A 20,727-nucleotide genomic window follows, 5' to 3' on the forward strand; every position below is an offset into this window, starting at 1 on the left:
TTCACAGCCAACCTCCTCTTTAAACAGTGCTGATGTTTTGTGCAACATTCATAAATATACAAAGTTCCTCTGTTGGTGGCAGCTCCTTGCAGCTGGCTACTGGAGTCAACAATTTCAACAAGGACAGGCTTGATTGTAATCTTCTACCCTGCGGCTTTCCATAACATAAATCAGTGGCACAGGAATCAGTCCTCCATCTGTTGCAGGGTGTGGGTGGCACCGTGTTCCAGCCTACATTGTATACGTATGGTGAACGCAGCAATGGCAGGCATCAGTAGCTACTGCCCAGGGAAGTGGAGTTGAAGTGAGTTTGAAAGATGTGGCACCTAATGGAGAATGACAATAATAAAAGTGTCATTGGATTATATTGTACTGTACAGGGCTGTCTCAGAAAATTAGAATATTGTGATAAAGTCCTTTATTTTCTGTAATGCAAAAATGTCATACATTCTGGATTCATTACAAATCAACTGAAATATTGCAAGCCTTTTATTATTTTAATATTGCTGATCATGGCTTACAGTTTAAGAAAACTCAAATATCCTATCTAAAAAAATTAGAATATTCTGGGAATCTTAATCTTACACTGTAAGCCATGATCAGCAATATTAAAATAATAAAAGGCTTGCAATATTTCATTTGATTTGTAATGAATCCACAATTTATGACATTTTTGTTTTTATAATTGCATTACAGAAAATAAAGAACTTTATCACAATATTCTAATTTTCTGAGACAGTCCTGTATATCGACATCTACCTCAAAAAACATCCAAATACGTGTCATTCTTTCAAGATATTCTCTGAATCTGTCCAGTGCGAGGATGGCTTATCAATGACAAGTGAAATGTTTTTCAGAATCAGGAAATATAAGGACAGTTCTTTTCATGTGTCTTTTGATTAACGTGGACAAGCGGTGCCAATGACCTTAATTGACATCTTTGACATCCTTACCCTACCTTTCTTCTCAGCTTTACTGCCCAACAAAGACAGATGAGGACTTTGCAGAGAAAAGTATAGATCGTTTGTGCAGAGGAGTGGAGCAGGGCTGGAGGAGGAGGAGGAGGAGGAGGAGGAGGAGGAGGAGGAGGAGGAGGAGGAGGAGGAGGAGAAGGAGAAGGAGAGCATGAAAGCAGAGGAAGGGGAGGGGGCTGTGCTCTCATTCACACTGGTGGCATTTGGCCTCAGAATTTTTGTATTTTTTTTCTGATGGGGATTTAGAGACGTCGGCCCTCAAGAGGGGCGGTCAAAAAGGGAACATAGTGAACGCTTGAGCCGACTTAGAAGTGAGACCCGTTGGAGTTGAGGCTGGAGGATCACCATGAGCTGGTCCAGCACCAGAGCAGCAGGGCAGAGAGGAATCTGGGGTAAGAAAGCTAGAGTGGCTAAGACCACGGGCGAAAAGAGAAGTTGCTTTAATTACTTTAGTTTACTTTTAAAGTCCGCCTATAAAAATTATGTTTTGCATGTTAGTTTAGAAAAAAGTGAAAAAGTCAAAAACACAGACACTAATAATCAGTTCAATTTCAATTTTTTCAATTTCAATTTTATTTATATAGCGTCTAATACAACAGATGTTGTCTCTAGACGCTTTCCAGAGACCCAGAACATAAACCCCCGAGCAATTATATAACCAATGGCAGGTAAAAACTCCCCTAGTGGGAGAAAAACCTTAAGCCAAACAGTGGCAAGAAAAACTCCCCTTTAGGAGGGAAGAAACCTGGACCAGGACCTGGATCATAAGGGGGGACCCTCCTGCGAAGGGCCAGACTGGGGGGTCGGGGACATCAGCAGCACATAGCAGGCAGGTGGAAGCAGCAGCGGGATGACCGGGGGTGGGGACCGCAGGCCAGCATGCAGCTCCCAAAGCTCCGGCCCAATCAGCAAGCCCCAGGTTAGGTTCAGGGTCGGGGAAAGGTTGAGAAGGGGCAGGGCCAGGGAGAGGAGTCTTGAAGGACAAATCTCTCCCCCCGCCTGCCCGGGCCGTTACCCTGCCCCTCTCACTCCCACACTGCAGGTTCCGGTGTTGTGCATTCAGAGATGCTCTTCGCCACCGGCAAAGGATGCTGCACCATGAACAAAAGAGAAAAAAGAGAAAAAAGGGGGGCCGGCACAAGAAACTACAGGAGCGATGGACAAAAACGATAGCTATGAGATACTTATAATAAATAAAAATGGAAATGGAGAAGAGAGGAAGGGAAGAGGAGAGGAGAAGAAGGGTGAGAGGCACCGCCCAGCGGATCATGTCGGTGCCCCCCCTGCAGCATAGGCCTATAGCAGCATATCTACCACCAAGCTATATTTGAGACTAACTATTAGAGTCTTGTTCTATTGCTGCAACTATGACTACTGACTCTAACACACTAGAGTTTACACTACCTAGAGATTTACCAACACCAGCTAGAGGTTTACTAAACACTAACTGTAGGCTTTACTAAACAGAAAGGTTTTAAGTTTAGTTTTAAAGGTGGAGGTGGTGTCAGCCTCCTTAACGCAGATTGGAAGTTGGTTCCATAGTAGTGGTGCCTGATAGCAGAACGCCCGCCCTTCAAATCTACATTTAGATACTCTAGGAACTACGAGTAAACCTGCACTCTGAGAACGGAGAGCTCTGACAGGAACATAAGGCACTATCAGGTCTTGCAAATAATGCGGAGCTAAGCCGTTTTGGGCTTTATACGCAAGTAATACAATTTTAAATTGGATTCTGAATTTTACAGGTAGCCAATGGAGCGACGCTAACACTGGAGAGACGTGGTCTCTCCTGCTGATTCCTGTCAGCACTCGTGCTGCTGCATTCTGGATCAGCTGGAGCCTATTCAGCAAATTACTTGGACATCCTCCTGCTAATAACACATTACAGTAATCTAGTCTAGAAGATACAAACGCATGAACTTTTCCATCTCCTCAAAGTGTTTTACACATGACTGTAAACTGAATATCTTTCAGCCACAGCTGTTCATCAGTCAAATTAAACTGTCACTGTTATTTAAGTAATGAAATAATTGCCTTTTAATTCTGTTTTAAATAAAGGGTCTGTTTGTGACAAGCTTGTTGACGTTTAACCAGCAGTGATGACTTGCAGCCATAGTTTGGAGTATTGACTTGGATTGGGATGTAGTTTTTCCAGGTCCGTCAGGTGTCTGGCTGTAGAGAGAAAGGTACATCGTCTTCAAAACCAAAATAGCTTTGTCACACTTTTTGTGTGTGTTCCAGTTTCCAAAGAGAGGGGCAAGAATAAGGAAATGGGAGGGGGTTAACAGAGTGGCATTCAGAAGTTTGGGAGGAGGAAGATGAAGGGTGGAGGAGGGGATCTCTGGACTCGTTTGTTTCTTCCTTTTGTGCAGATGCACCCAACTCAAAATTCAAGCCCTTTCTTTTCTCCTTTCATTCTGCTTTATTTCCATATACATCCATCTTTGAGTCACAGGTGGAGCTGGGATCACACAGGGTTCTTCTTTATTATTTTCTAATTTAGTTTGCCAAGTCCAACACTTTGCCTGGGCTGGGGTATAATTTTAGCCTCGTCTCTGTGTGTTAATGGTGTGGCAAGAAGGCTGCAGCACAGGCTCCCTCAGTGTGAATGAAAGCAGGTTTGTGTTGCGCTGCTGCGTCTACGGGGCAGGGTCAACGAACTGTGAACGCTGTAAACTGCTTCTGTGAAAAGTCTTTAATCCCGACGTTTTTTTCCCACTGCCAGTCTTGGATGCAGTCGGACGAGCGGTTAGCCTGGTGAACGCCACTGAAATGTATCAAGACTTATTCTGTGTAAGAAAATATGGAGCCGTGATTGAAATGAGCAGACTGTCAGACTGTGAGCTCAGACGTTTTAGTGTTGTTTTTTAGAGCGGACTGCAGATTCTGGTTCACATTTGATACTGGTGGCCCTGGAGGCCGACGTCTGAATGTATTGATCTCTCCTTATCGACTTGTCATCTTTGTCAGTTTCTCGTTTCACCACTGCAACAGCATAACGTCATTTATAAAGTTTCAGGTATCTTAAGCTTTTAATGTAATAAAAGTTATTCAGCATATTAGTCTTTTGCATTTTAGATCGTAAATTGTGAGTTTTTATCAGTTTCTTACCGGCTGACTGTTGAGACTGAACGATTAAACAACATGTGTGTGTGTGTGTGTGTGTGTGTGTGTGTGTGTGTGTGTGTGTGTGTGTGTGTGTGTGTGTGTGTGTGTGTGTGTGTGTGTGTGCGTGCGTGCGTGCGTGCGTGCGTGCGTGCGTGCGTGCGTGCGTGCGTGCGTGCGTGCGTGCGTGCGTGCGTGCGTGCGTGCGTGCGTGCGTGCGTGCGTGCGTGCGTGCGTGTGTGTGTGTGTGTTGCATACATACTGTAAATGTATTGAGAAGGTAAAGATCACACAAGGCTGAGCATACAACAGTGGGAAGATAAGATAAGATAAGATAAGATAGTCCTTTATTACTCCCTCAATGGGGAAACTCACACACACACACACATGCAAAGTAAAATATATATATAATTACAAGATATGGATAATATACAGGACTGTCTCAGAAAATTAGAATATTGTGATAAAGTCCTTTATTTTCTATAATGCAAAAATGTCATCCATTCTGGATTCATTACAAATCAACTGAAATATTGCAAGCCTTTATTATTATTAATATTGCTGATCATGGCTTACAGCTTAAGAAAACTCAAATATCCTATCTCAAAAAATTAGAATATTCTGGGAATCTTAATCTGAAACTGTAAACCATAATCAGCAATATTAAAATAATAAAAGGCTTGCAATATTTCAGTTGATTTGTAATGAATCCAGAATGTATGACATTTTTGTTTTTTTAATTGCATTACAGAAAATAAAGAACTTTATCACAATATTCTAATTTTCTGAGACAGTCCTGTATACATTGCGGTGGAGATAAAAAATAGTGCGAAGGAGAAAAAAAACAGTGCAAAAAAAGTGCGTTTGGTTAGCAACCAGGGATGGATCCAGCTCTACTGGAAGGTCCAGACGTTGTGTCTCTGCTGCTGTGGTTTTAGTGCTTGCACACCGTTTTGAGTGTGTGGTCTGCCGGGGCAAAGGCCCCACAGTGAATGACACCAAAAGAGATGTTGGAGTGGAGCCAGATCTGTGTCCAGTCACCAACGTTCCCTCCATCATAGATGTGGCGTTTCTCCCTCTGCAGTGTGTTCCAGTTGTCCCCACGCTGTGTAAAGTACTAATAATGGTTAAATGCTCCGCTGAACATCGCAGGAGGTACTTTCTTCCCAGCGGACTTCCAGTTGTACAACTCCGCTTTTTTTTTTCTGCTCCATTTGACTAATTTTTAATTTTCCAGTGTAGAACAACAAAACACACTCTCTGCACGTATCTGGGGGTTTTTATTTCCTTCCAAATAGTTGCTCGCGAATGATGAGAACAATTGGCGCAGACCGCAGCATGTTAAGTCTTGGTTCTCGTTAGCTGGAGCACCACAGATTCCACAGACCAGAGGAATGACTGACGGAGGAGCGTTTAAACCCTCACATACTTTCCCACACTCAAACAGCCTGCAGAATCATCTCACGCTGGACACTGTGGTGCTGTCTGAAATGCTATCTACATTAAATCGAGGGTTTGTGTATATTTTTAATTGTACATGTGAGATGTCAAGTTTCCCCTAATAATTGCCATTAGGTTTTAATATCCATTTATTCTTCATTAGGCCAACGTGGAGGATATGCAAGGCCGTCAGGGCTATAGAAGAGTGAGGGCTTTAAGATGCTAAGGAGGGTCCTGGCCTCCCTGTCAGCCCTCCACTCCCCCATCCTACTCTAATGTTTGAAGCTCTCGTCACTATGACAACCAGAGGGAAAGCAGGACTGCATGAACATGACAGAGGCTTTAAAAACAGTTTAGGACTCCGGTGCTTTGCTTAGAAGAGCCCCCGCACAGTTTCCTGAAGGATTAGAGCTCATTCACGTTTCATGAGAGACTTTGGGAACAACAATCGGACTCCCCACGTTCAGAAACGATGATCTGAGAAAAGCAACGGCCACAGTATGGCCTTCGAGACTCCACTGACGTGCTAGCTTAAAATCAAAACACATGTTTGTGCTTTACACAAAACTTTTAAACACTCTTTTCTGTTTTTGAAAAGTTTGAGACGTGCATTCCTTTCTGTTGATCTGAAAACACAATGTATTGATGAACATTTTGGTCATTTTTTCCATAATTAAAGTTTTCTGAGTGCTTGAAATGAAAAAGAAATGAAAAAAAGAGTCAAGTTATTCCATCGCTGCTTTAGTTGGAGGGTGCTCTGTTTTTACATGCAGTTGAGACAAGATCATGTGAATGAAACACATCCATAGAATAATTAGGGTTTCTCTGTGGACTAATAAATCATGTCAAACTTTATAGAGTCTAGTGATGGGAACTCCCGCCACATTTCTGCTCACGTCCCGTATGCTGACACTGATGTATGCAGCTACCACTGCGCTGTTTCTCCACTCCTCCGCTATAACTAAGAGCACACTAAAGAACGGTGCCAAGACAGGACGGATAAACAGATGGAGGGGGGTTAATTTCTTTGTTTTCGGTTTTCATGCATCATGACAACATGCTGCACTGCCAGATTTGTCTTAGTCACTTACGCGTCTAAGCGGGGATCAGCCAGATTTAAAGGGTGCTGATTAACGTGTGGTAATCACAGTCAAAGCGCACAAGTGGCCCTGTAGGCTCTCTGTAAACTTGGCAGCTTTGAAATCGACTTGGCGTTGGCCCGTTCTGCCTGCTGTGCTTTAGAAATGAGTCTGGCCGGCGTTACAGCTGTTAATAAGGTGAAACAAGGACTGTCTTATTTACTAAATCCCAAAATAGAAAGTGTGTGTATCAAGCCTTTTGTGTGCATTTACTTAGAAAAAGTTTGCGTAGCAGATAAAAAGATGAGAAAAGTCCCGGTGGCGTTGCGTTCTGCTTGTGGTAGAGTAAACTGCGGGGCTTGTTTGTTGAAATCCTTCATCCATCTCTTTGTGGCCCACTCGACTGAAACTTCAGAGCAACACACGCCCGCAAGTCGGATATCCTCGTATTCTGTGAGTCACCGTGTTGATGTTTTGGGAGCACAACAGGCCCTGCTGGGGTTTTAAGTGCAGATGAGCTCATAATCACGCGCCGTGTCGGCCATTGTTAGGACTGGAGTATTGAGACGCCGCGACACACTGGCCGTTTCTCTGAGCCTGTTATGTCAATATTTACCCCCAGTCCTGAGAGTGAAGGGAACCAGTCTGTCAGCTATGGGCTCTCACAAGTATTTATTTGCATCACACCACACTCACACGTCTCCTGTTTCGTACCTCTGGAGATTCTGTCCACAGTTATTAGCTAGTAGTAGGGATGGGCGATATGGACTAAAAAATGTATCACGGTAATTTCTGGCATTTATCCCGATAACGATAAAAATGACGATAAAAAAAATACCAATTCAACTCCACCTTTGTAACTATAAATCTATCACCACATTCAGTCTCTGGAGCCAAAACACTGCTCTAAAAAAAATAAAAATTGATAAAAACCAATTAAATGAGTCCACCTGTACTGCAAAACTGTAATGACTCTTTCTTTCTTTCTTTCTTTCTTTCTTTCTTTCTTTCTTTCTTTCTTTCTTTCTTTCTTTCTTTCTTTCTTTCTTTCTTTCTTTCTTTCTTTCTTTCTTTCTTTCTTTCTTTCTTTCTTTCTTTCTTTCTTTCTTTCTTTCTTTCTTTCTTTCTTTCTTTCTTTCTTTCTGGCTCATTTCTTTCTTTCTTTCTTTCTTTCTGGCTCATTTCTTTCTTTCTTTCTTTCTTTCTGGCTCATTTCTTTCTTTCTTTCTTTCTTTCGTTCTTTCTTTCTTTCTTTCGTTCTTTTTTTCTTTCTTTCTTTCTTTCTTTCAGACTCATGTCTTTCTTTCTTTCTTTCTTTCTTTCAGACTCATGTCTTTCTTTCTTTCTTTCTTTCTGACTCATTTCTTTCTTTCTTTCTTTCTTTCTTTCTTTCTTCAGGCCCATTTCTTTCTTTCTTTCTTTCTTTCTTTCTTTCTTTCTTTCTTTCTTTCTTTCTTTCTTTCTTTCTTTCTTTCTTTCTTTCTTTCTTTCTTTCTTTCTTTCTTTCTTTCTTTCTTCAGGCTCATTCCTTCCTTTCTTTCTGGCTCATTTCCTTCCTTCCTTCCTTCCTTCCTTCCTTCCTTCCTTCCTTCCTTCCTTCCTTCCTTCCTTCCTTCCTTCCTTCCTTCCTTCCTTCCTTCCTTCCTTCCTTCACGTACGTTGACGACAGATTCTTACCGTGGGGATTTTTTTTGACGGTATATCGTGAACGGTAAAATATCACCCATTCCACTCTCACACGTCTCCTGTTTCGTACCTCTGGACATTCTGTCCCCGGTTATGAGCTACTAGTTGGTGGTTAATCTGCTGACGTGTGGAGGCAGGAGTTTTTGTTGCTGTCCAGGGAAATGGCAGCATGCTACAAACCATTGTGCATCTCAAATCCAGAGAGACCCCTTCCTTGTGCAGCTTCATTCCTTTTAAGCCTCAATCCTCCATCCCTGTTTGTTCTACTTGACTGGATTTATTGAAAGGCGTGCCCTGGTGCTCCATGTGTGGGCCGCCATGGTCATGTGGGAGTTTGTTTCTTCCATGCTGCGCTCAGAGTATCTTTTTTTTATTTTTTAAAGGTATCGTGACATCATTTTTAACATGCTTTTAACACTATTAAAAGTCTTGGCCAACATCCCTCAAATGTGTCTAAAAGAGTGTAACAAGAAAAACTTCACTCTAGTAATCTTTTCCTGGCTTTTTATTACAGTGTTTTTTTGCCCCGTGAAAAATGCTTCCTTTCCCCCCTTTCCTGTCAATCATTGCTCCACTCCTCCTCCAAACCTCCTCCTCCTCCAGCCATACGCTCACAGCGGCGTCGGAGAGTTATGCCGCCTTCCATTTGTCCTCGGAAGTGGGGATTTACTAGTTCCCAGTCGGAATTTTCAACTGAAACGCCCCTCGAAGTGGGATTTCCCACTGGGAAAGTGGGAGAAGCTTCACCACCCCCGAGTTACCATTCAAAGATGGCTGCTATTCCCAGTTCCCAGTTCCGATTTCCGAGGTAAATGGAACGCGGCATTAAGCCGAGAGCGACAGGCGAAGCATGCACGGAAAAGCAGGAGGGCGAACCACAGCAAACATTCATAAAAATAAAGGCATGCAAGCAGCACTGTCCCCTTATCTTAAGTCCAGTCAGTGGCCGCGGGTCTTCTTAGCAGTTTTCCTCCCGTGATTAGAACAAAAGAGGCTCTAAACAGCTCCTTGTTAAGCCTCATTTATGGTTCCGCGTTAAATCGACGCAGAGCCTACGCCGTAGGGTTCAGCGTATGGAGCGCGTCGCCGCGTAACCTTACGCCGTAGGCTCTGCGTCGGTGTAACGCGGAACCATAAATCAGCCTTTATGGTGCGCTGGAGAGGAGCGGAGGCAGGGAGCTGGGTGGAGGGGGCGGTGATTTAGCGGGCCCTGACGTCACGGCCCGCCACCAAACCAGATGAGCCGTTTTTGCACAGTTATGCGGAAAATCCCAGAAAGCACACAATACACTGAATGTTAAAAGTTTGTTGTTTTTTGGGTGTAATTGATGTCAAGACACCCAACAAAACACAAAAAATCAAGAGAAATGTGTTTTTCATGTCACAATCCCTTTAAACCCACTGTGATAAAGGGGTTGTAGTCTGTAATAGCTGATTACAGCAGTGAACTGTAGTCTCTGGTAGATCTGTTGGTAAGGACTCGCTGTAGCAGTTCTGGTCCTGAATGAGCTGAGATTGGGGATAACGTGTTAATAACTGATACTTAATAATCACATTATTGGTTCCATATTATGTTCTTTGCAAATATAATCATGACTACTTTCATTAAACTGTGTTTTAGGTACTTTGATTTATAAACAGTCACACCGGGTTGTGATTGGTTTTAAATCAGTATTCTGATTAAACCTGATCAGTGTGTTATAATATATACGCATTTTCATTAAAGTCAGACAATAATGCCCAAAAAAGTACTGTAAAGTTGGAACGCAGTTGGATAATAACATATTTAACAGAGAATTAGGTTATAATTCATGTAATGTGTTATTGGTAGTGAGACATAACATGAGCAGAAGTGACATTGAATAACCCGTCAGCCCCGCACGCTTGAGGGCTAAATGTAAATGTACAGGTAAATCGTTATTTAGCAGACGCTTTTATCCAAAGCCACGTGCATAACATTACAGAACAAAACATTCTTTGAACAAAGGCAACAAGTTTTAGCAAATAAGTTAGCAACTCACCGTTATTTTGATCTGCTCGGGTGTCCGATGACTCCGTCCTCCTTTCACTTCCAGGTGACCCCCCCAGAGGAAATTCTCCAGCATGCTCAGACTGCAATATCCGATCCCCCGTATACATGGCATTAACAACCCGATTGTGAATGGGTTATCTAGGTGCTGCAACCTGATTACTAAATGTCCGATATAGGTCTGAAGTAGATCGGGTTCAGGTGTTTACCTGCAGTTTAAAAGTCTGAACGATGTCTTATACCAGGGCTGGGCGATATATCGAGATTTTAATATATATCGATATATTTTCAAACGAGATATGGCACGAGACAATATCGTTTATATCGATATAACTTATTTTGCGACATATTGACTGTACATCAACGCTGACTCCTCGCGCTGGCAAAAAAGTACCTTTGTGTGCCGCTAGCTCACCTTCTGAGAGGGGTTTCAGTTGCAGTGGGAACATTGTAACTTGCCACAGGGCATCGCTGAAACAGTGTTGACAGTTTAATTTTCCTGGCACGTAGTTATTTGAGATTTGCACAAATGTTTTGTTATTTGCACAACTGTCAACCTCTGTCAAAGTCTGCCTACATTGTGTTAATTGCAGTGTATTTTAAATTAATTGTTGTGTGTATTTTTGTTATGCAGGAAAGGGATATTATTTGTTTTATTTTATTCAAGAAGCATTTTTATTCTATATATGCAGGCAGTTTATTTTTATTTCATTTGTTTTATACATTTTGATATTGTGCAGACCTCTGTTAATAAAGGAACCTGTGTGACATTTGGCACGAGGCTTTGTATTAAAACTGACTGTTTTTTTAAGGGTTTGCCTCAGAAAAAATGAAGCTAACGGAGATGCTATGCTATAATGCTTTGGGGGAAACCCCAATTACGTCACGAAAAAAAATATATATCGAGTATCGCCATTCAGCTAGAAAAATATTGAGATATGACTTTTGGTCCATATCGCCCAGCCCTATCTTATACGATCAGAAACCTGTTGAACTGCTGCCTGTAAACGTACTGACTGTTGCTCTCCCCTCTCCCAGCACCAGTGACCCCACTAAGCCGCCGTCATGGCCCTGGTTCAGGCTCTGCCCATGTCTGCCGAGCCCCACACCCCGGTCCACGGCGGAGCCCGTAGACGGCACGCCTCCGGCCCTTCACCCCCCATCAACCCCCCGCCAGCGCTGGACCCCCTGGGCTCTGTGAGCAGCCTGGTCTCGGCCCGCCCGGGCCCCTACACGGACCACCACCTCTGCGTGGAGCCGGGGGCCAGAGTCCGGCGGCCCACGCCCGGAGCATCTCGTCTGGGCTCTGAATCCCCCCACGACCCACCGCTGCAGAACATCCCACCTCTTAAGAAACAGAGCTCCGGGGCGTCCAGCAGAGGGCTGGACAAACACAGCGGGAGTGTGAACTATACCTACATACACGAGGACTACGTGGATGACTGGCATGAGAACCGTGTTCCTCCTGTCCGTCTGGGGAGAGATGCAGATGAGACTAAGGATGAATTAGGTTTACTTGGAAATATGGGTGGACCGCCTCCAAAACTGATCCCAGTGTCTGGAAAACTGGAGAAGGTGAGTCTTCATGGTTAACACGTCTATTACAGTCATCAGTCATGATCCCATTAGTTAGGATTCAGTGGACTTTGATGGAGAGAAAACACAATAATTGATGTATCTCATTTCTTCATTTCTTTCTTTTCAATTTGTAGCAACATCATAATTTCAAAATATTTCCGGTATCTTGTAATTAATAGAACAATTGGAATATGTGTCAGTGAAACATAACATTTGCCAACATACAGGACTGTCTAGGGAAATTAGAATATTGTGATAAAGTCCTTTATTTTCTGTAATGCAAAAATGTCATCCATTCTGGATTCATTACAAATCAACTGAAATATTACAAGCCTTTTATTTTTTTTAATATTGCTGATCATGGCGTACAGCTTAAGAAAACTCAAATATCCTATCTCAAAAAATTAGAATATTCTGGGAATCTTAATCTTAAACTGTAAGCCATAATCAGCAATATTAAAATAATAAAAAGCTTGCAATATTTCAGTTGATTTGTAATGAATCCAGAATGTATGACATTTTTGTTTTTTTAATTGCATTACAGAAAATAAAGAACTTTATCACAATATTCTAATTTTCTGAGACAGTCCTGTAAATCCCAGCATACAGCAATAAAACTGTTCATGTTGCAGCATATTGTCATAATTACAGATATCAACACAATCTGAACTCCAGATTAAAAAAAAAAAAAATTTTAGAACATAAGCTCTTTTTAAATTGGCTGCAGCTTTCCTCCTCCAACGCACCTTTCTGCATATCTGGTGTGCTAAAAGTTTTCTACTTTAGAACATAAGCAAAAGATTTTTCTGTATCCACTTGCAAACAGCTTTCATCCAGAAATAGTGAAGTTATTTTCAGTTGTCATGGGTGTCCACATGCATTGGAGCTCTCAGTCCCCCATGATTTCCAGGTCTTGTTGAAGATGCTGGTTTGCTGCGTCAGGAAAGCATTTTTTAGTTTGGATGTTGTAACTTAACTCAAAGGTGTGACGTGCAGCTCATTATGAATGCAAGAATATAAATATGCTTGCAAAGTTTGATAGTGTTTTTACATTTACCCTGAGCCTTTCTGAGTCGGGTGGAAGGTTTGATATTCCTTGTTGGCAGCAACCGTACCTGGGTGTTTAATTATGGAACACTGTACACATAGTTTCTCATGCAGGACGTGAAACTTGCATATAGTGTGGCTTTAGTCCAGGTCTTTATTCCATCTAACGTCATAGAAACCAAAGTACTTCTATGTACATTATGTTTTAATGCACTTACTGGACCACCTCATGTTTTTAATTGCTATGCTATTGACTGACTGACTGGGTACACTACTTTCCTTCTTCCTTTTGTGTTTCATAAATGTAATGTTAATGGATAACATTAAATAATAGTTAGTTTTTTTGTTTTTTTTTAGTTCGTTTTAATTTGGTCCATTAGTCAATCAAAACATGCACCACAGTAAAGCTGGATATATAAATAAATGAACCAAAAAAGGTGTAGACTGAAGCCGTAGCTTATATAATGCCTACCCTTTTTTACAATACATCACATCACAACAAATCAAAATAAAAAGTATTACAGAGATCAATTACAAAAGCATGTGATATAGAGCAGGGGTTCCCAACCTTTCTTGTGCCAAGGACCAGCAGAAGTATGAACAAAAAGCTCATGGACCGGTTGACAATTTATGTCAATATTAATAAACATTTTAGAAAAAAACAACGCATTTTAAATAGGGCTGCAACTAACGACTATTTTAATAGTCAACTAGTCACCGATTATTGAAACGATTAGTCGACTAATCGGATAATTAGTAATGTTTTCTTAAATTTAGCATGAGGTTGTTTTAATTATGTGGCAAATGATAAACACGTGAAAGATGGGTACTTCAATGAAAAATAGATATTTTATTCAACTTTGCTGCTGTTCATACAAAAAGTAAATAAAAAACCAAGGACAGGCATAGTGATCAGTCAGTATAGACATAAATCCATAAATAAATAAACCTCTGTCCATTATTATACAGGCAATTGTGTTATATAAAAAATAAATGACAAAAAATAAATAAAACGTCTCGTATTTTTTCTCCATCAAGTGGGTAAATGGGTTCTGGATGGCAGGAGGTTCTCTGGGTTGAACTGGTGTATCATTTGTTGAAACCCGTCACCATCAACCATGGAGAGCTGCTCATATCACTGATCAGCTGCAGTATTGATCAGTGAGGGCAGTCTCCTGTTGCAGGAACAGGAGCTTCTTTTTCAGAAAGGGGTCCATTGTGGCTCTTCATCGGTCTGCATGCATTTAATTTAAAATACTTGTGTCAGGCACAGTCAGGCATAACGTTAAAGCTCTCTTTTAAAGCCAAAATACGCTTAATATCTGACCAAGGCGAGTCCGTTTCGTTGAACTGTCCGAGGTGCTTTCAAATGCTCGTGCATTACCGACGTGCTCCCGTGATAAGCAAAGTCTCCTTTGCAAACCTTGCAAGTAATCTTTTTATTCGCCGTATCCAGGCTAAAACGCTCCCGAACTTTTGAAGTTTTGTTACCTGCAGCTGCGCTGAGACGCTGTCGTGCAGCGCGGCTCTCGGCAGGGAATGTATGAGGTGAAGTGAAGTGTGATGCCTCACTCCATTGGAAAAAAACGTCTGGTGACAATTGTCGACAATTTTGATTATCGATTTTTGTCGACAACGTCGGCGAATCGTTGCAGCCCTAATTATGATCGGAACACAAGCCATTTCACGGCAGTAGTAACGGCTCTACGGCCCGGTACCGGTCCGGGGACCGGGGGTTGGGAATCACGGATATAGAGGATTTACAGGAGAAGCTGCTCTTGGTCATAGTTTATATTTATCAATTGCCCTAAGTTTAAATATATAAAATGTAAACATAATATCAGTTTCACAGTCTTCCATCTCCACATCCTGATACATCCAAGTTCAGTCCCCCATGTTTAAGTCATTTCAGTAGAAGCAGAGTAGTTTTGAGGGCTCATATTTTCATTTTGTGTCATAAAAAACCAAAACAAACGGTAATGCTTGCACCCCCTGTTACTTTACCTTAAATATATTGTCCGTTCTCGCTTGACGCTAGTCCTGTTTTGTGTTCCTAGAACATGGAGAAGACGGTGCTGCGGCCCACGGCCTTCAAACCCGTCATTCCCAAGAGCCGCTCCTCCATGCAGTACCTCTCTCCCCGTCACTGTGCCAACGTAACGGACAGCCAGAACAACCTGAACCTGCCGGGCCCGGCCCAGAGGGAGGCGTCCCCCTCCTGCTCGGAGAAACGCAGCTCCTACAGCGGAGGACGCAACGCCAGCGGCGGCAGCAGCCAGTCCTGCTCCCTGTCCGACTCGGGCCGCAACTCCCTGTCCAGCCTGCCCCCGTACGGCGGCGGCAGCTACAGCCTGGCCCCGGGAGAGATCCCCGCCGGCCAGCTGGAGCCCACCAAGGGCATCCCGCCGGCCGGGGCTCACGGACACTCCAACTCCGACAGCGGGCGCTCCTCGTCCAGCAAGAGCACGGGCTCGGGCTCCATCAGCGGGCGGGGGCAGCCGCTGTCCGACAGCGGGTCCAGCGGGCGCTCGCCCGGGCCCATGGAGGGCTACGAGGGGGTGGTGAGGGACCTGGAGGACAAGCTGAGGGAGAGAGAGCTGGAGCTGCAGCAGCTCCGAGATAACCTGGATGACAATGAAGCTGCCATTTGTCAGGTATGTGGAAGCCTTCAATCTTCCTTCACTAAGGCCCAGTCCCAATCCCCCCCTAGTCCTAGTTTTCAGCACTACCCCTAAATTTTGTACATTCCTGTGAGGGTAGTGGTGTCCCAATTCCTGTTTGCATCTAGGGGGAGTGGCTTAAACGAGGGGTAGTGGATATGAATCTGTCCTTACGGAGCGAGGGATTTCAGATGCTGACTCGCCGACCGAGGGCCAGAAAAATGTCCCAGAATGCTTTTCGTCATCATTTGCAGACTGAATCAAAGAAAAAACATGGCGGACATTTCTTATTTTTTAGTGAATAAAATCAATATTTTGAGTTAGTTACTGCATAAAAATGCGTTTTGATTACATTTCTGGCGAGAAATATATATTTTACTTTTATAATATTCAATCAGTGAATGTATATAATCAATCGCTTGCCCGTTGTTGCAAAGATCACGCCAGAATAAAGGCTGCTTTATGGTTCCACGCACGCCCGCCGATAGGGGGGAGACAAACGGGTCTGTTGTCCCGGGCCCAGGGTGGGGGGGTGCCCAGAACTGAAAAAAAAAAAAAATAATTATTCTCATTAAATTATGGAATCATTTTTCAAAATGTTTCAAAATATGCCTATTTGTGGAAAAAATATGTAGTATTTGAGTTACATAAAAGCTTGTTATTTGTTTTCTTCCTAATTGTCCTTGTGGTCAAGAACCCCCAACACTAAAATGGTTTGGCCGCTGATCAAAATTTGATGTTATCATTTAATTCAGCCATAAGAATGGTCAAAATGTCCGGTCAGCACAAGTCCGGTGCTCAGAAAAGAAGAGAAAAGAGAAGAAGAGAAGAAGAAAATAGAGGCCTCATAGATTCTCTACACAAATATTTTAAAAAGGGGGTGACGGTGAAGCTGGAATTAATAAAGTCAGCGTAGAGCAAGGTAAGAAACAGTTACAACGTTTACCAACCTTGTAACTTAACCTAACTGGCTAGCTCTAATGTTAACGTCCATTAGCTTGTATAAAAACCTGAAGAACAGAGGGAGAGGAGAGGAAGAAGGAGAAGGAGAGATCCGGGCGCAGGGGGCCCATCTTAGATTATTTTGTCCGGGGCCCCAGCAGGACTGTCAGCTGGCCTGGTTCCGCGTTACACCAACGCAGAGCCTACGGCGTAGGTTACGGGGCGATGCGCGCCGTATGCCGTAGGCTCTGCGTCGATTTAACGCGGAACCATAAATCAGCTCCCGAGCCGGCAGGCATCAGGTTGGGGATCTTAACGGTTACTTTTACGCCTGAAAAAATATTAAAACTTAATAAAGTGGCATATTAACAGCGCTACAGCTGAAATTAAAACAGTTTTTAGCTCTGGGCTTTCTGATATGTTGTGACGTATGTGCAAACGTAACTACGCAGTCGCTTACGTACCCGAACGTAAACCACGCAGTGACGTAGCAAAATTTAGGGGTAGTGCTGAAAAGTAGGGGTAGTGGGAGTATTGAGACTGGGCCCTGGGAAGATTACAAGGGTCCTAAAAACTGTGGCTTCTTTTTTAGGGGTAGTGGTAGAAAGTAGGGGGTGTGTTGGGATTGGCCCTAAAAGGACCTTAGTTATGTGGTGTATCCTGAGATACTGGGATGTCACTCGTTTCTCCTTGCTGTCCTGTGGTCTCAGGTGTACGAGGAGAAGCAGCGGCGCTTCGAGCTGGAGCTGGAGGAGCTGCGGCAGGGCTGTGCTACCAGGATGCAGGTGGCCTCTCAGAAGGCCCAGCGCTCCCAGCAGGTTCTGCAGCTGCAGGTCAGAACCACTACAGGCTGGTATCAGTGCTGGCAAAACAGTCTAGGTCAAGGGTCGGCAACCCAAAATGTTGAAAGAGCCATATTGGACCAAAAACACAAAAAAAAAATATATCTGGAGCCGCAAAAAATGAAAATATATTAGTATATATTAGTTATAACTGGGGGAAGATGTTTTTTTTCATTATGCACTTCAAGAAAAAAGTCGAAATGTCGAGAAAAAAGTCGAAATGTCGAGAAAAAAGTCGAAATTTCAAGAAAAAAGTCGAAATGTCAAGATTAATGTTGAAGTACAATCTTGAGACAAAAGTCGAAATGTCGAGAAAAAAGTCACAATAGAAAGGAAAGGAAAAAGGAAGAAAAAAAGAGAAAAAATGAAAAAAGGAAGAAAAAAAAGAGCCGCTCTAGAGCCACGGGTTGCCGACCCCTGGTTTAGGTGCTAGAGCCAGTAACAAATGACAAAAAAAAAAGCCTTCGATGGGAAAATCCGGATATTTTGGCATAAAAAAAACCTCCTAGAAATGACATAACATAAACATGAGACCGATTTTCTTTTTTAAGGGAGGAGAGTTTCATGATGTTTACACTATAAATGTATCACCTCCTTTGTCTTTAGTTTAAATCTACTCTGTAACTCTGTGGTTTTGGGGGGATTTTATTTTTTGAATGCTATAAATCTGAGGGGAGAGCTTGGGCTAGATGAATGAACACGAGAACATTTAAAGATCTTGGCAACAAAATGTTTGACCACTTTCTTGTCATATTTAACTACATAATTATTATTTTTTTTATATGAAACTGGTCAAACTAAAATATGTATATATTTTGATGTCACTTGATCGTTGTCATTTTTAACCGACTCTTATGACACAATCATGGGATAACTGTGGATTTCCAGCTGACCTAAATCAACAACGCTGCATTGATTTAACTGGAGTGTATTTTACTCCCACAAGAGCTTGGGAATAACTTCTTTCCATCAAAGTCAAATGAGGGGATATGTGGTACAGCAACTCTGTCCTAATCATAACTGTGTGGTTTTCCATGGTATTTGACATGTGCAGGTCTACCAGCTCCAGCAGGAGAAGAAGAAGCTGCAGGAGGACTTTGCTCAGCTGCTGAAGGAGCGGGAGCAGCTGGAGGAACGCTGCTCCTCCTACGAGCACGAGAAGATCCAGCTGGGGCCTCGGCTGGAGGAGACCAAGTGGGAGGTGAGCACACGCCCTTTGACCTACTGACACGTCTAACACAGATAGCTGATCTGATTTAGCCACTACAATCAAAAAAAGAAAGGGAAGGGAACCAATCAATCTGTATCGATTCATCAACTCAGCCTCATTTACTATACAGGACTGTCTCAGAAAATTAGAATATTGTGATAAAGTTCTTTATTTTCTGTAATGCAATTAAAAAAAAACAAAAATGTCATACATTCTGGATTCATTACAAATCCACTGAAATATTGCAAGCCTTTTATTATTTTAATATTGCTGATTATGGTTTACAGTTTAAGATTAAGATTCCCACAATATTCTAATTTTTTGAGATAGGATATTTGAGTTTTCTTAAACTGTAAGCCATGATCCGCAATATTAAAATAATAAAAGGCTTGCAATATTTCAGTTGATTTGTAATGAATCCAGAATGTATGACATTTTTGTTTTTGTAATTGCATTACAGAAAATCACAATATTCTAATTTTCTGAGACAGTCCTGTATGCATTGTGTTAACTTTTATCGTAGAACTTCAATCCAGCTGCAGCAACTCATCTGTTCTGCAGATGTGGATACAGCTTTTACTTAAACCAGTTAGGATTAAACAAGATTACTATCAGCTCTGTTCGGTGATCGGTTTTTCTATAAAAAAATGCAAAAAATGTTAATCAAACGTGGACTTTGGTACCGGTAACCACCTCACAGCATACCTGGTTTGTTGATGATTTTTCTGTTGCTGCTATCAGAGGACGATGACAACACGTACTTTGTGGTTAGCCCCGTAGACCAACAGAACAGTCTGCCTATGTGTCTTTGTAAGCACCAGACACGGATCAATACTGGAATCAATCCTCTCTGCTGTCTGAGATGATTAATGGTGCTACCAGGAAACGGAGCTACAGGATGAAGGATTGTAGATAGTGCTTTTGATCCCCGAGACTGACTTTTAACTCACAGCTTCTTAAATTATTCAGCTGCTCCTAAAGTTTTGTGCATTAGTGGAGTTGCACACTTTCAGCCAAAGGTTTGCTGACACACAAAGCACTGCAGCTGATATTTTAATAAATCCAGAGGTCACAGGGTTAACAGAGCAGCACTGGTAATATCATTTCCATGACATCAGGAGACTCAAAGTGATGGGAGAAGCTCTGTGTTCAGCAACCGAGGAATCAGCATGAAGATAATTGTTTAATAAAGGGAGGAGGAGTTTTAATCTGACCTTCAGAAGATAAGGGTTCTTTATTTAGCCCTTCACTGTGGCTTGATGATTACAGTAAAAAGTTGTTAGTTGCAGCTAGGAATGGGCCATATTTTACCGTTCACAATAAACCGTCAAAAAAAGAAGGAAGGAAGGAAGGAAGGAAGGAAGGAAGGAAGGAAGGAAGGAAGGAAGGAAGGAAGGAAGGAAGGAAGGAAGGAAGGAAGGAAGGAAGGAAGGAAGGAAGGAAGGAAGGAAGGAAGGAAGGAAGAAGAAAGAAAGAAAGAAAGAAAGAAAGAAAGAAAGAAAGAAAGAAAGAAAGAAAGAAAGAAAGAAAGAAAGAAAGAAAGAAAGAAAGAAAGAAAGAAAGAAAGAAAGAAAGAAAGAAAGAAAGAAAGAAAGATCAATTCAATTTTATTGGTGTAGTTTAGTAGCATTTAGTCTTTTAGAGCAGTGATTTGGCTCCAAAGACTGAATGTGGTGATAGATTAGGGCTGGGCGATATATCGAGATTTTTATATATATCGATATATTTTCAAACGCGATATGGTACGAGACAATATCGTTTATATCGATTTAAAAAAAATATATATATATATATATTTTTTTTATTTTTATTTTTTTTTAATGATTTTGATATAGCTTATTTTTTGACAAATTGACTTGAATGTTTTATTTGAGATTTGCACAAATGTTTTGTTATTTGCACAACTGTCAACCTCAGTGGAAAAGTCTGCCTGTTACTGTCTACATTGTATTAATTGCACAGTGTATTTGAATTTAATTGTTATGCAGGAAAGGGATATTTGTTTTATTTTATTCAAGAAGCATTTTTATTCTATATATGCAGGCAGTTTATTTTTATTTCATTTGTTTTATACATTTTGATATTGTGCAGACCTCTGTTAATAAAGGAACCTGTGTGACATTTGGCACGAGGCT

The 20,727-nt window shown here is 42.0% G+C and overlaps 1 protein-coding gene across 3 annotated transcripts in view; it reads left to right on the forward strand.

Annotated features, from left to right (window-relative positions):
* LOC133419404 (leucine zipper putative tumor suppressor 2 homolog) overlaps window positions 1-20,727 on the forward strand; it is a 47,669-nt gene that overhangs the window by 25,613 nt on the left and 1,329 nt on the right. Inside the window, exons 3-6 of one of the 3 annotated variants that reach the window (XM_061708564.1) lie at window positions 11,352-11,888; window positions 14,996-15,592; window positions 17,251-17,373; window positions 18,437-18,583. In XM_061708564.1, coding sequence (XP_061564548.1) covers window positions 11,379-11,888; window positions 14,996-15,592; window positions 17,251-17,373; window positions 18,437-18,583 — 1,377 coding nt within the window. In that variant the 5' untranslated portion in view covers window positions 11,352-11,378. The remainder of the gene's footprint in view (window positions 1-11,351; window positions 11,889-14,995; window positions 15,593-17,250; window positions 17,374-18,436; window positions 18,584-20,727) is intronic. The other 2 variants (XM_061708565.1, XM_061708566.1) reach the window with 2 other exon arrangements.

This window comes from Cololabis saira, chromosome 19 (genome assembly GCF_033807715.1).
Source record: "Cololabis saira isolate AMF1-May2022 chromosome 19, fColSai1.1, whole genome shotgun sequence".
In the NCBI taxonomy this organism is placed as follows: domain Eukaryota; kingdom Metazoa; phylum Chordata; class Actinopteri; order Beloniformes; family Belonidae; genus Cololabis; species Cololabis saira.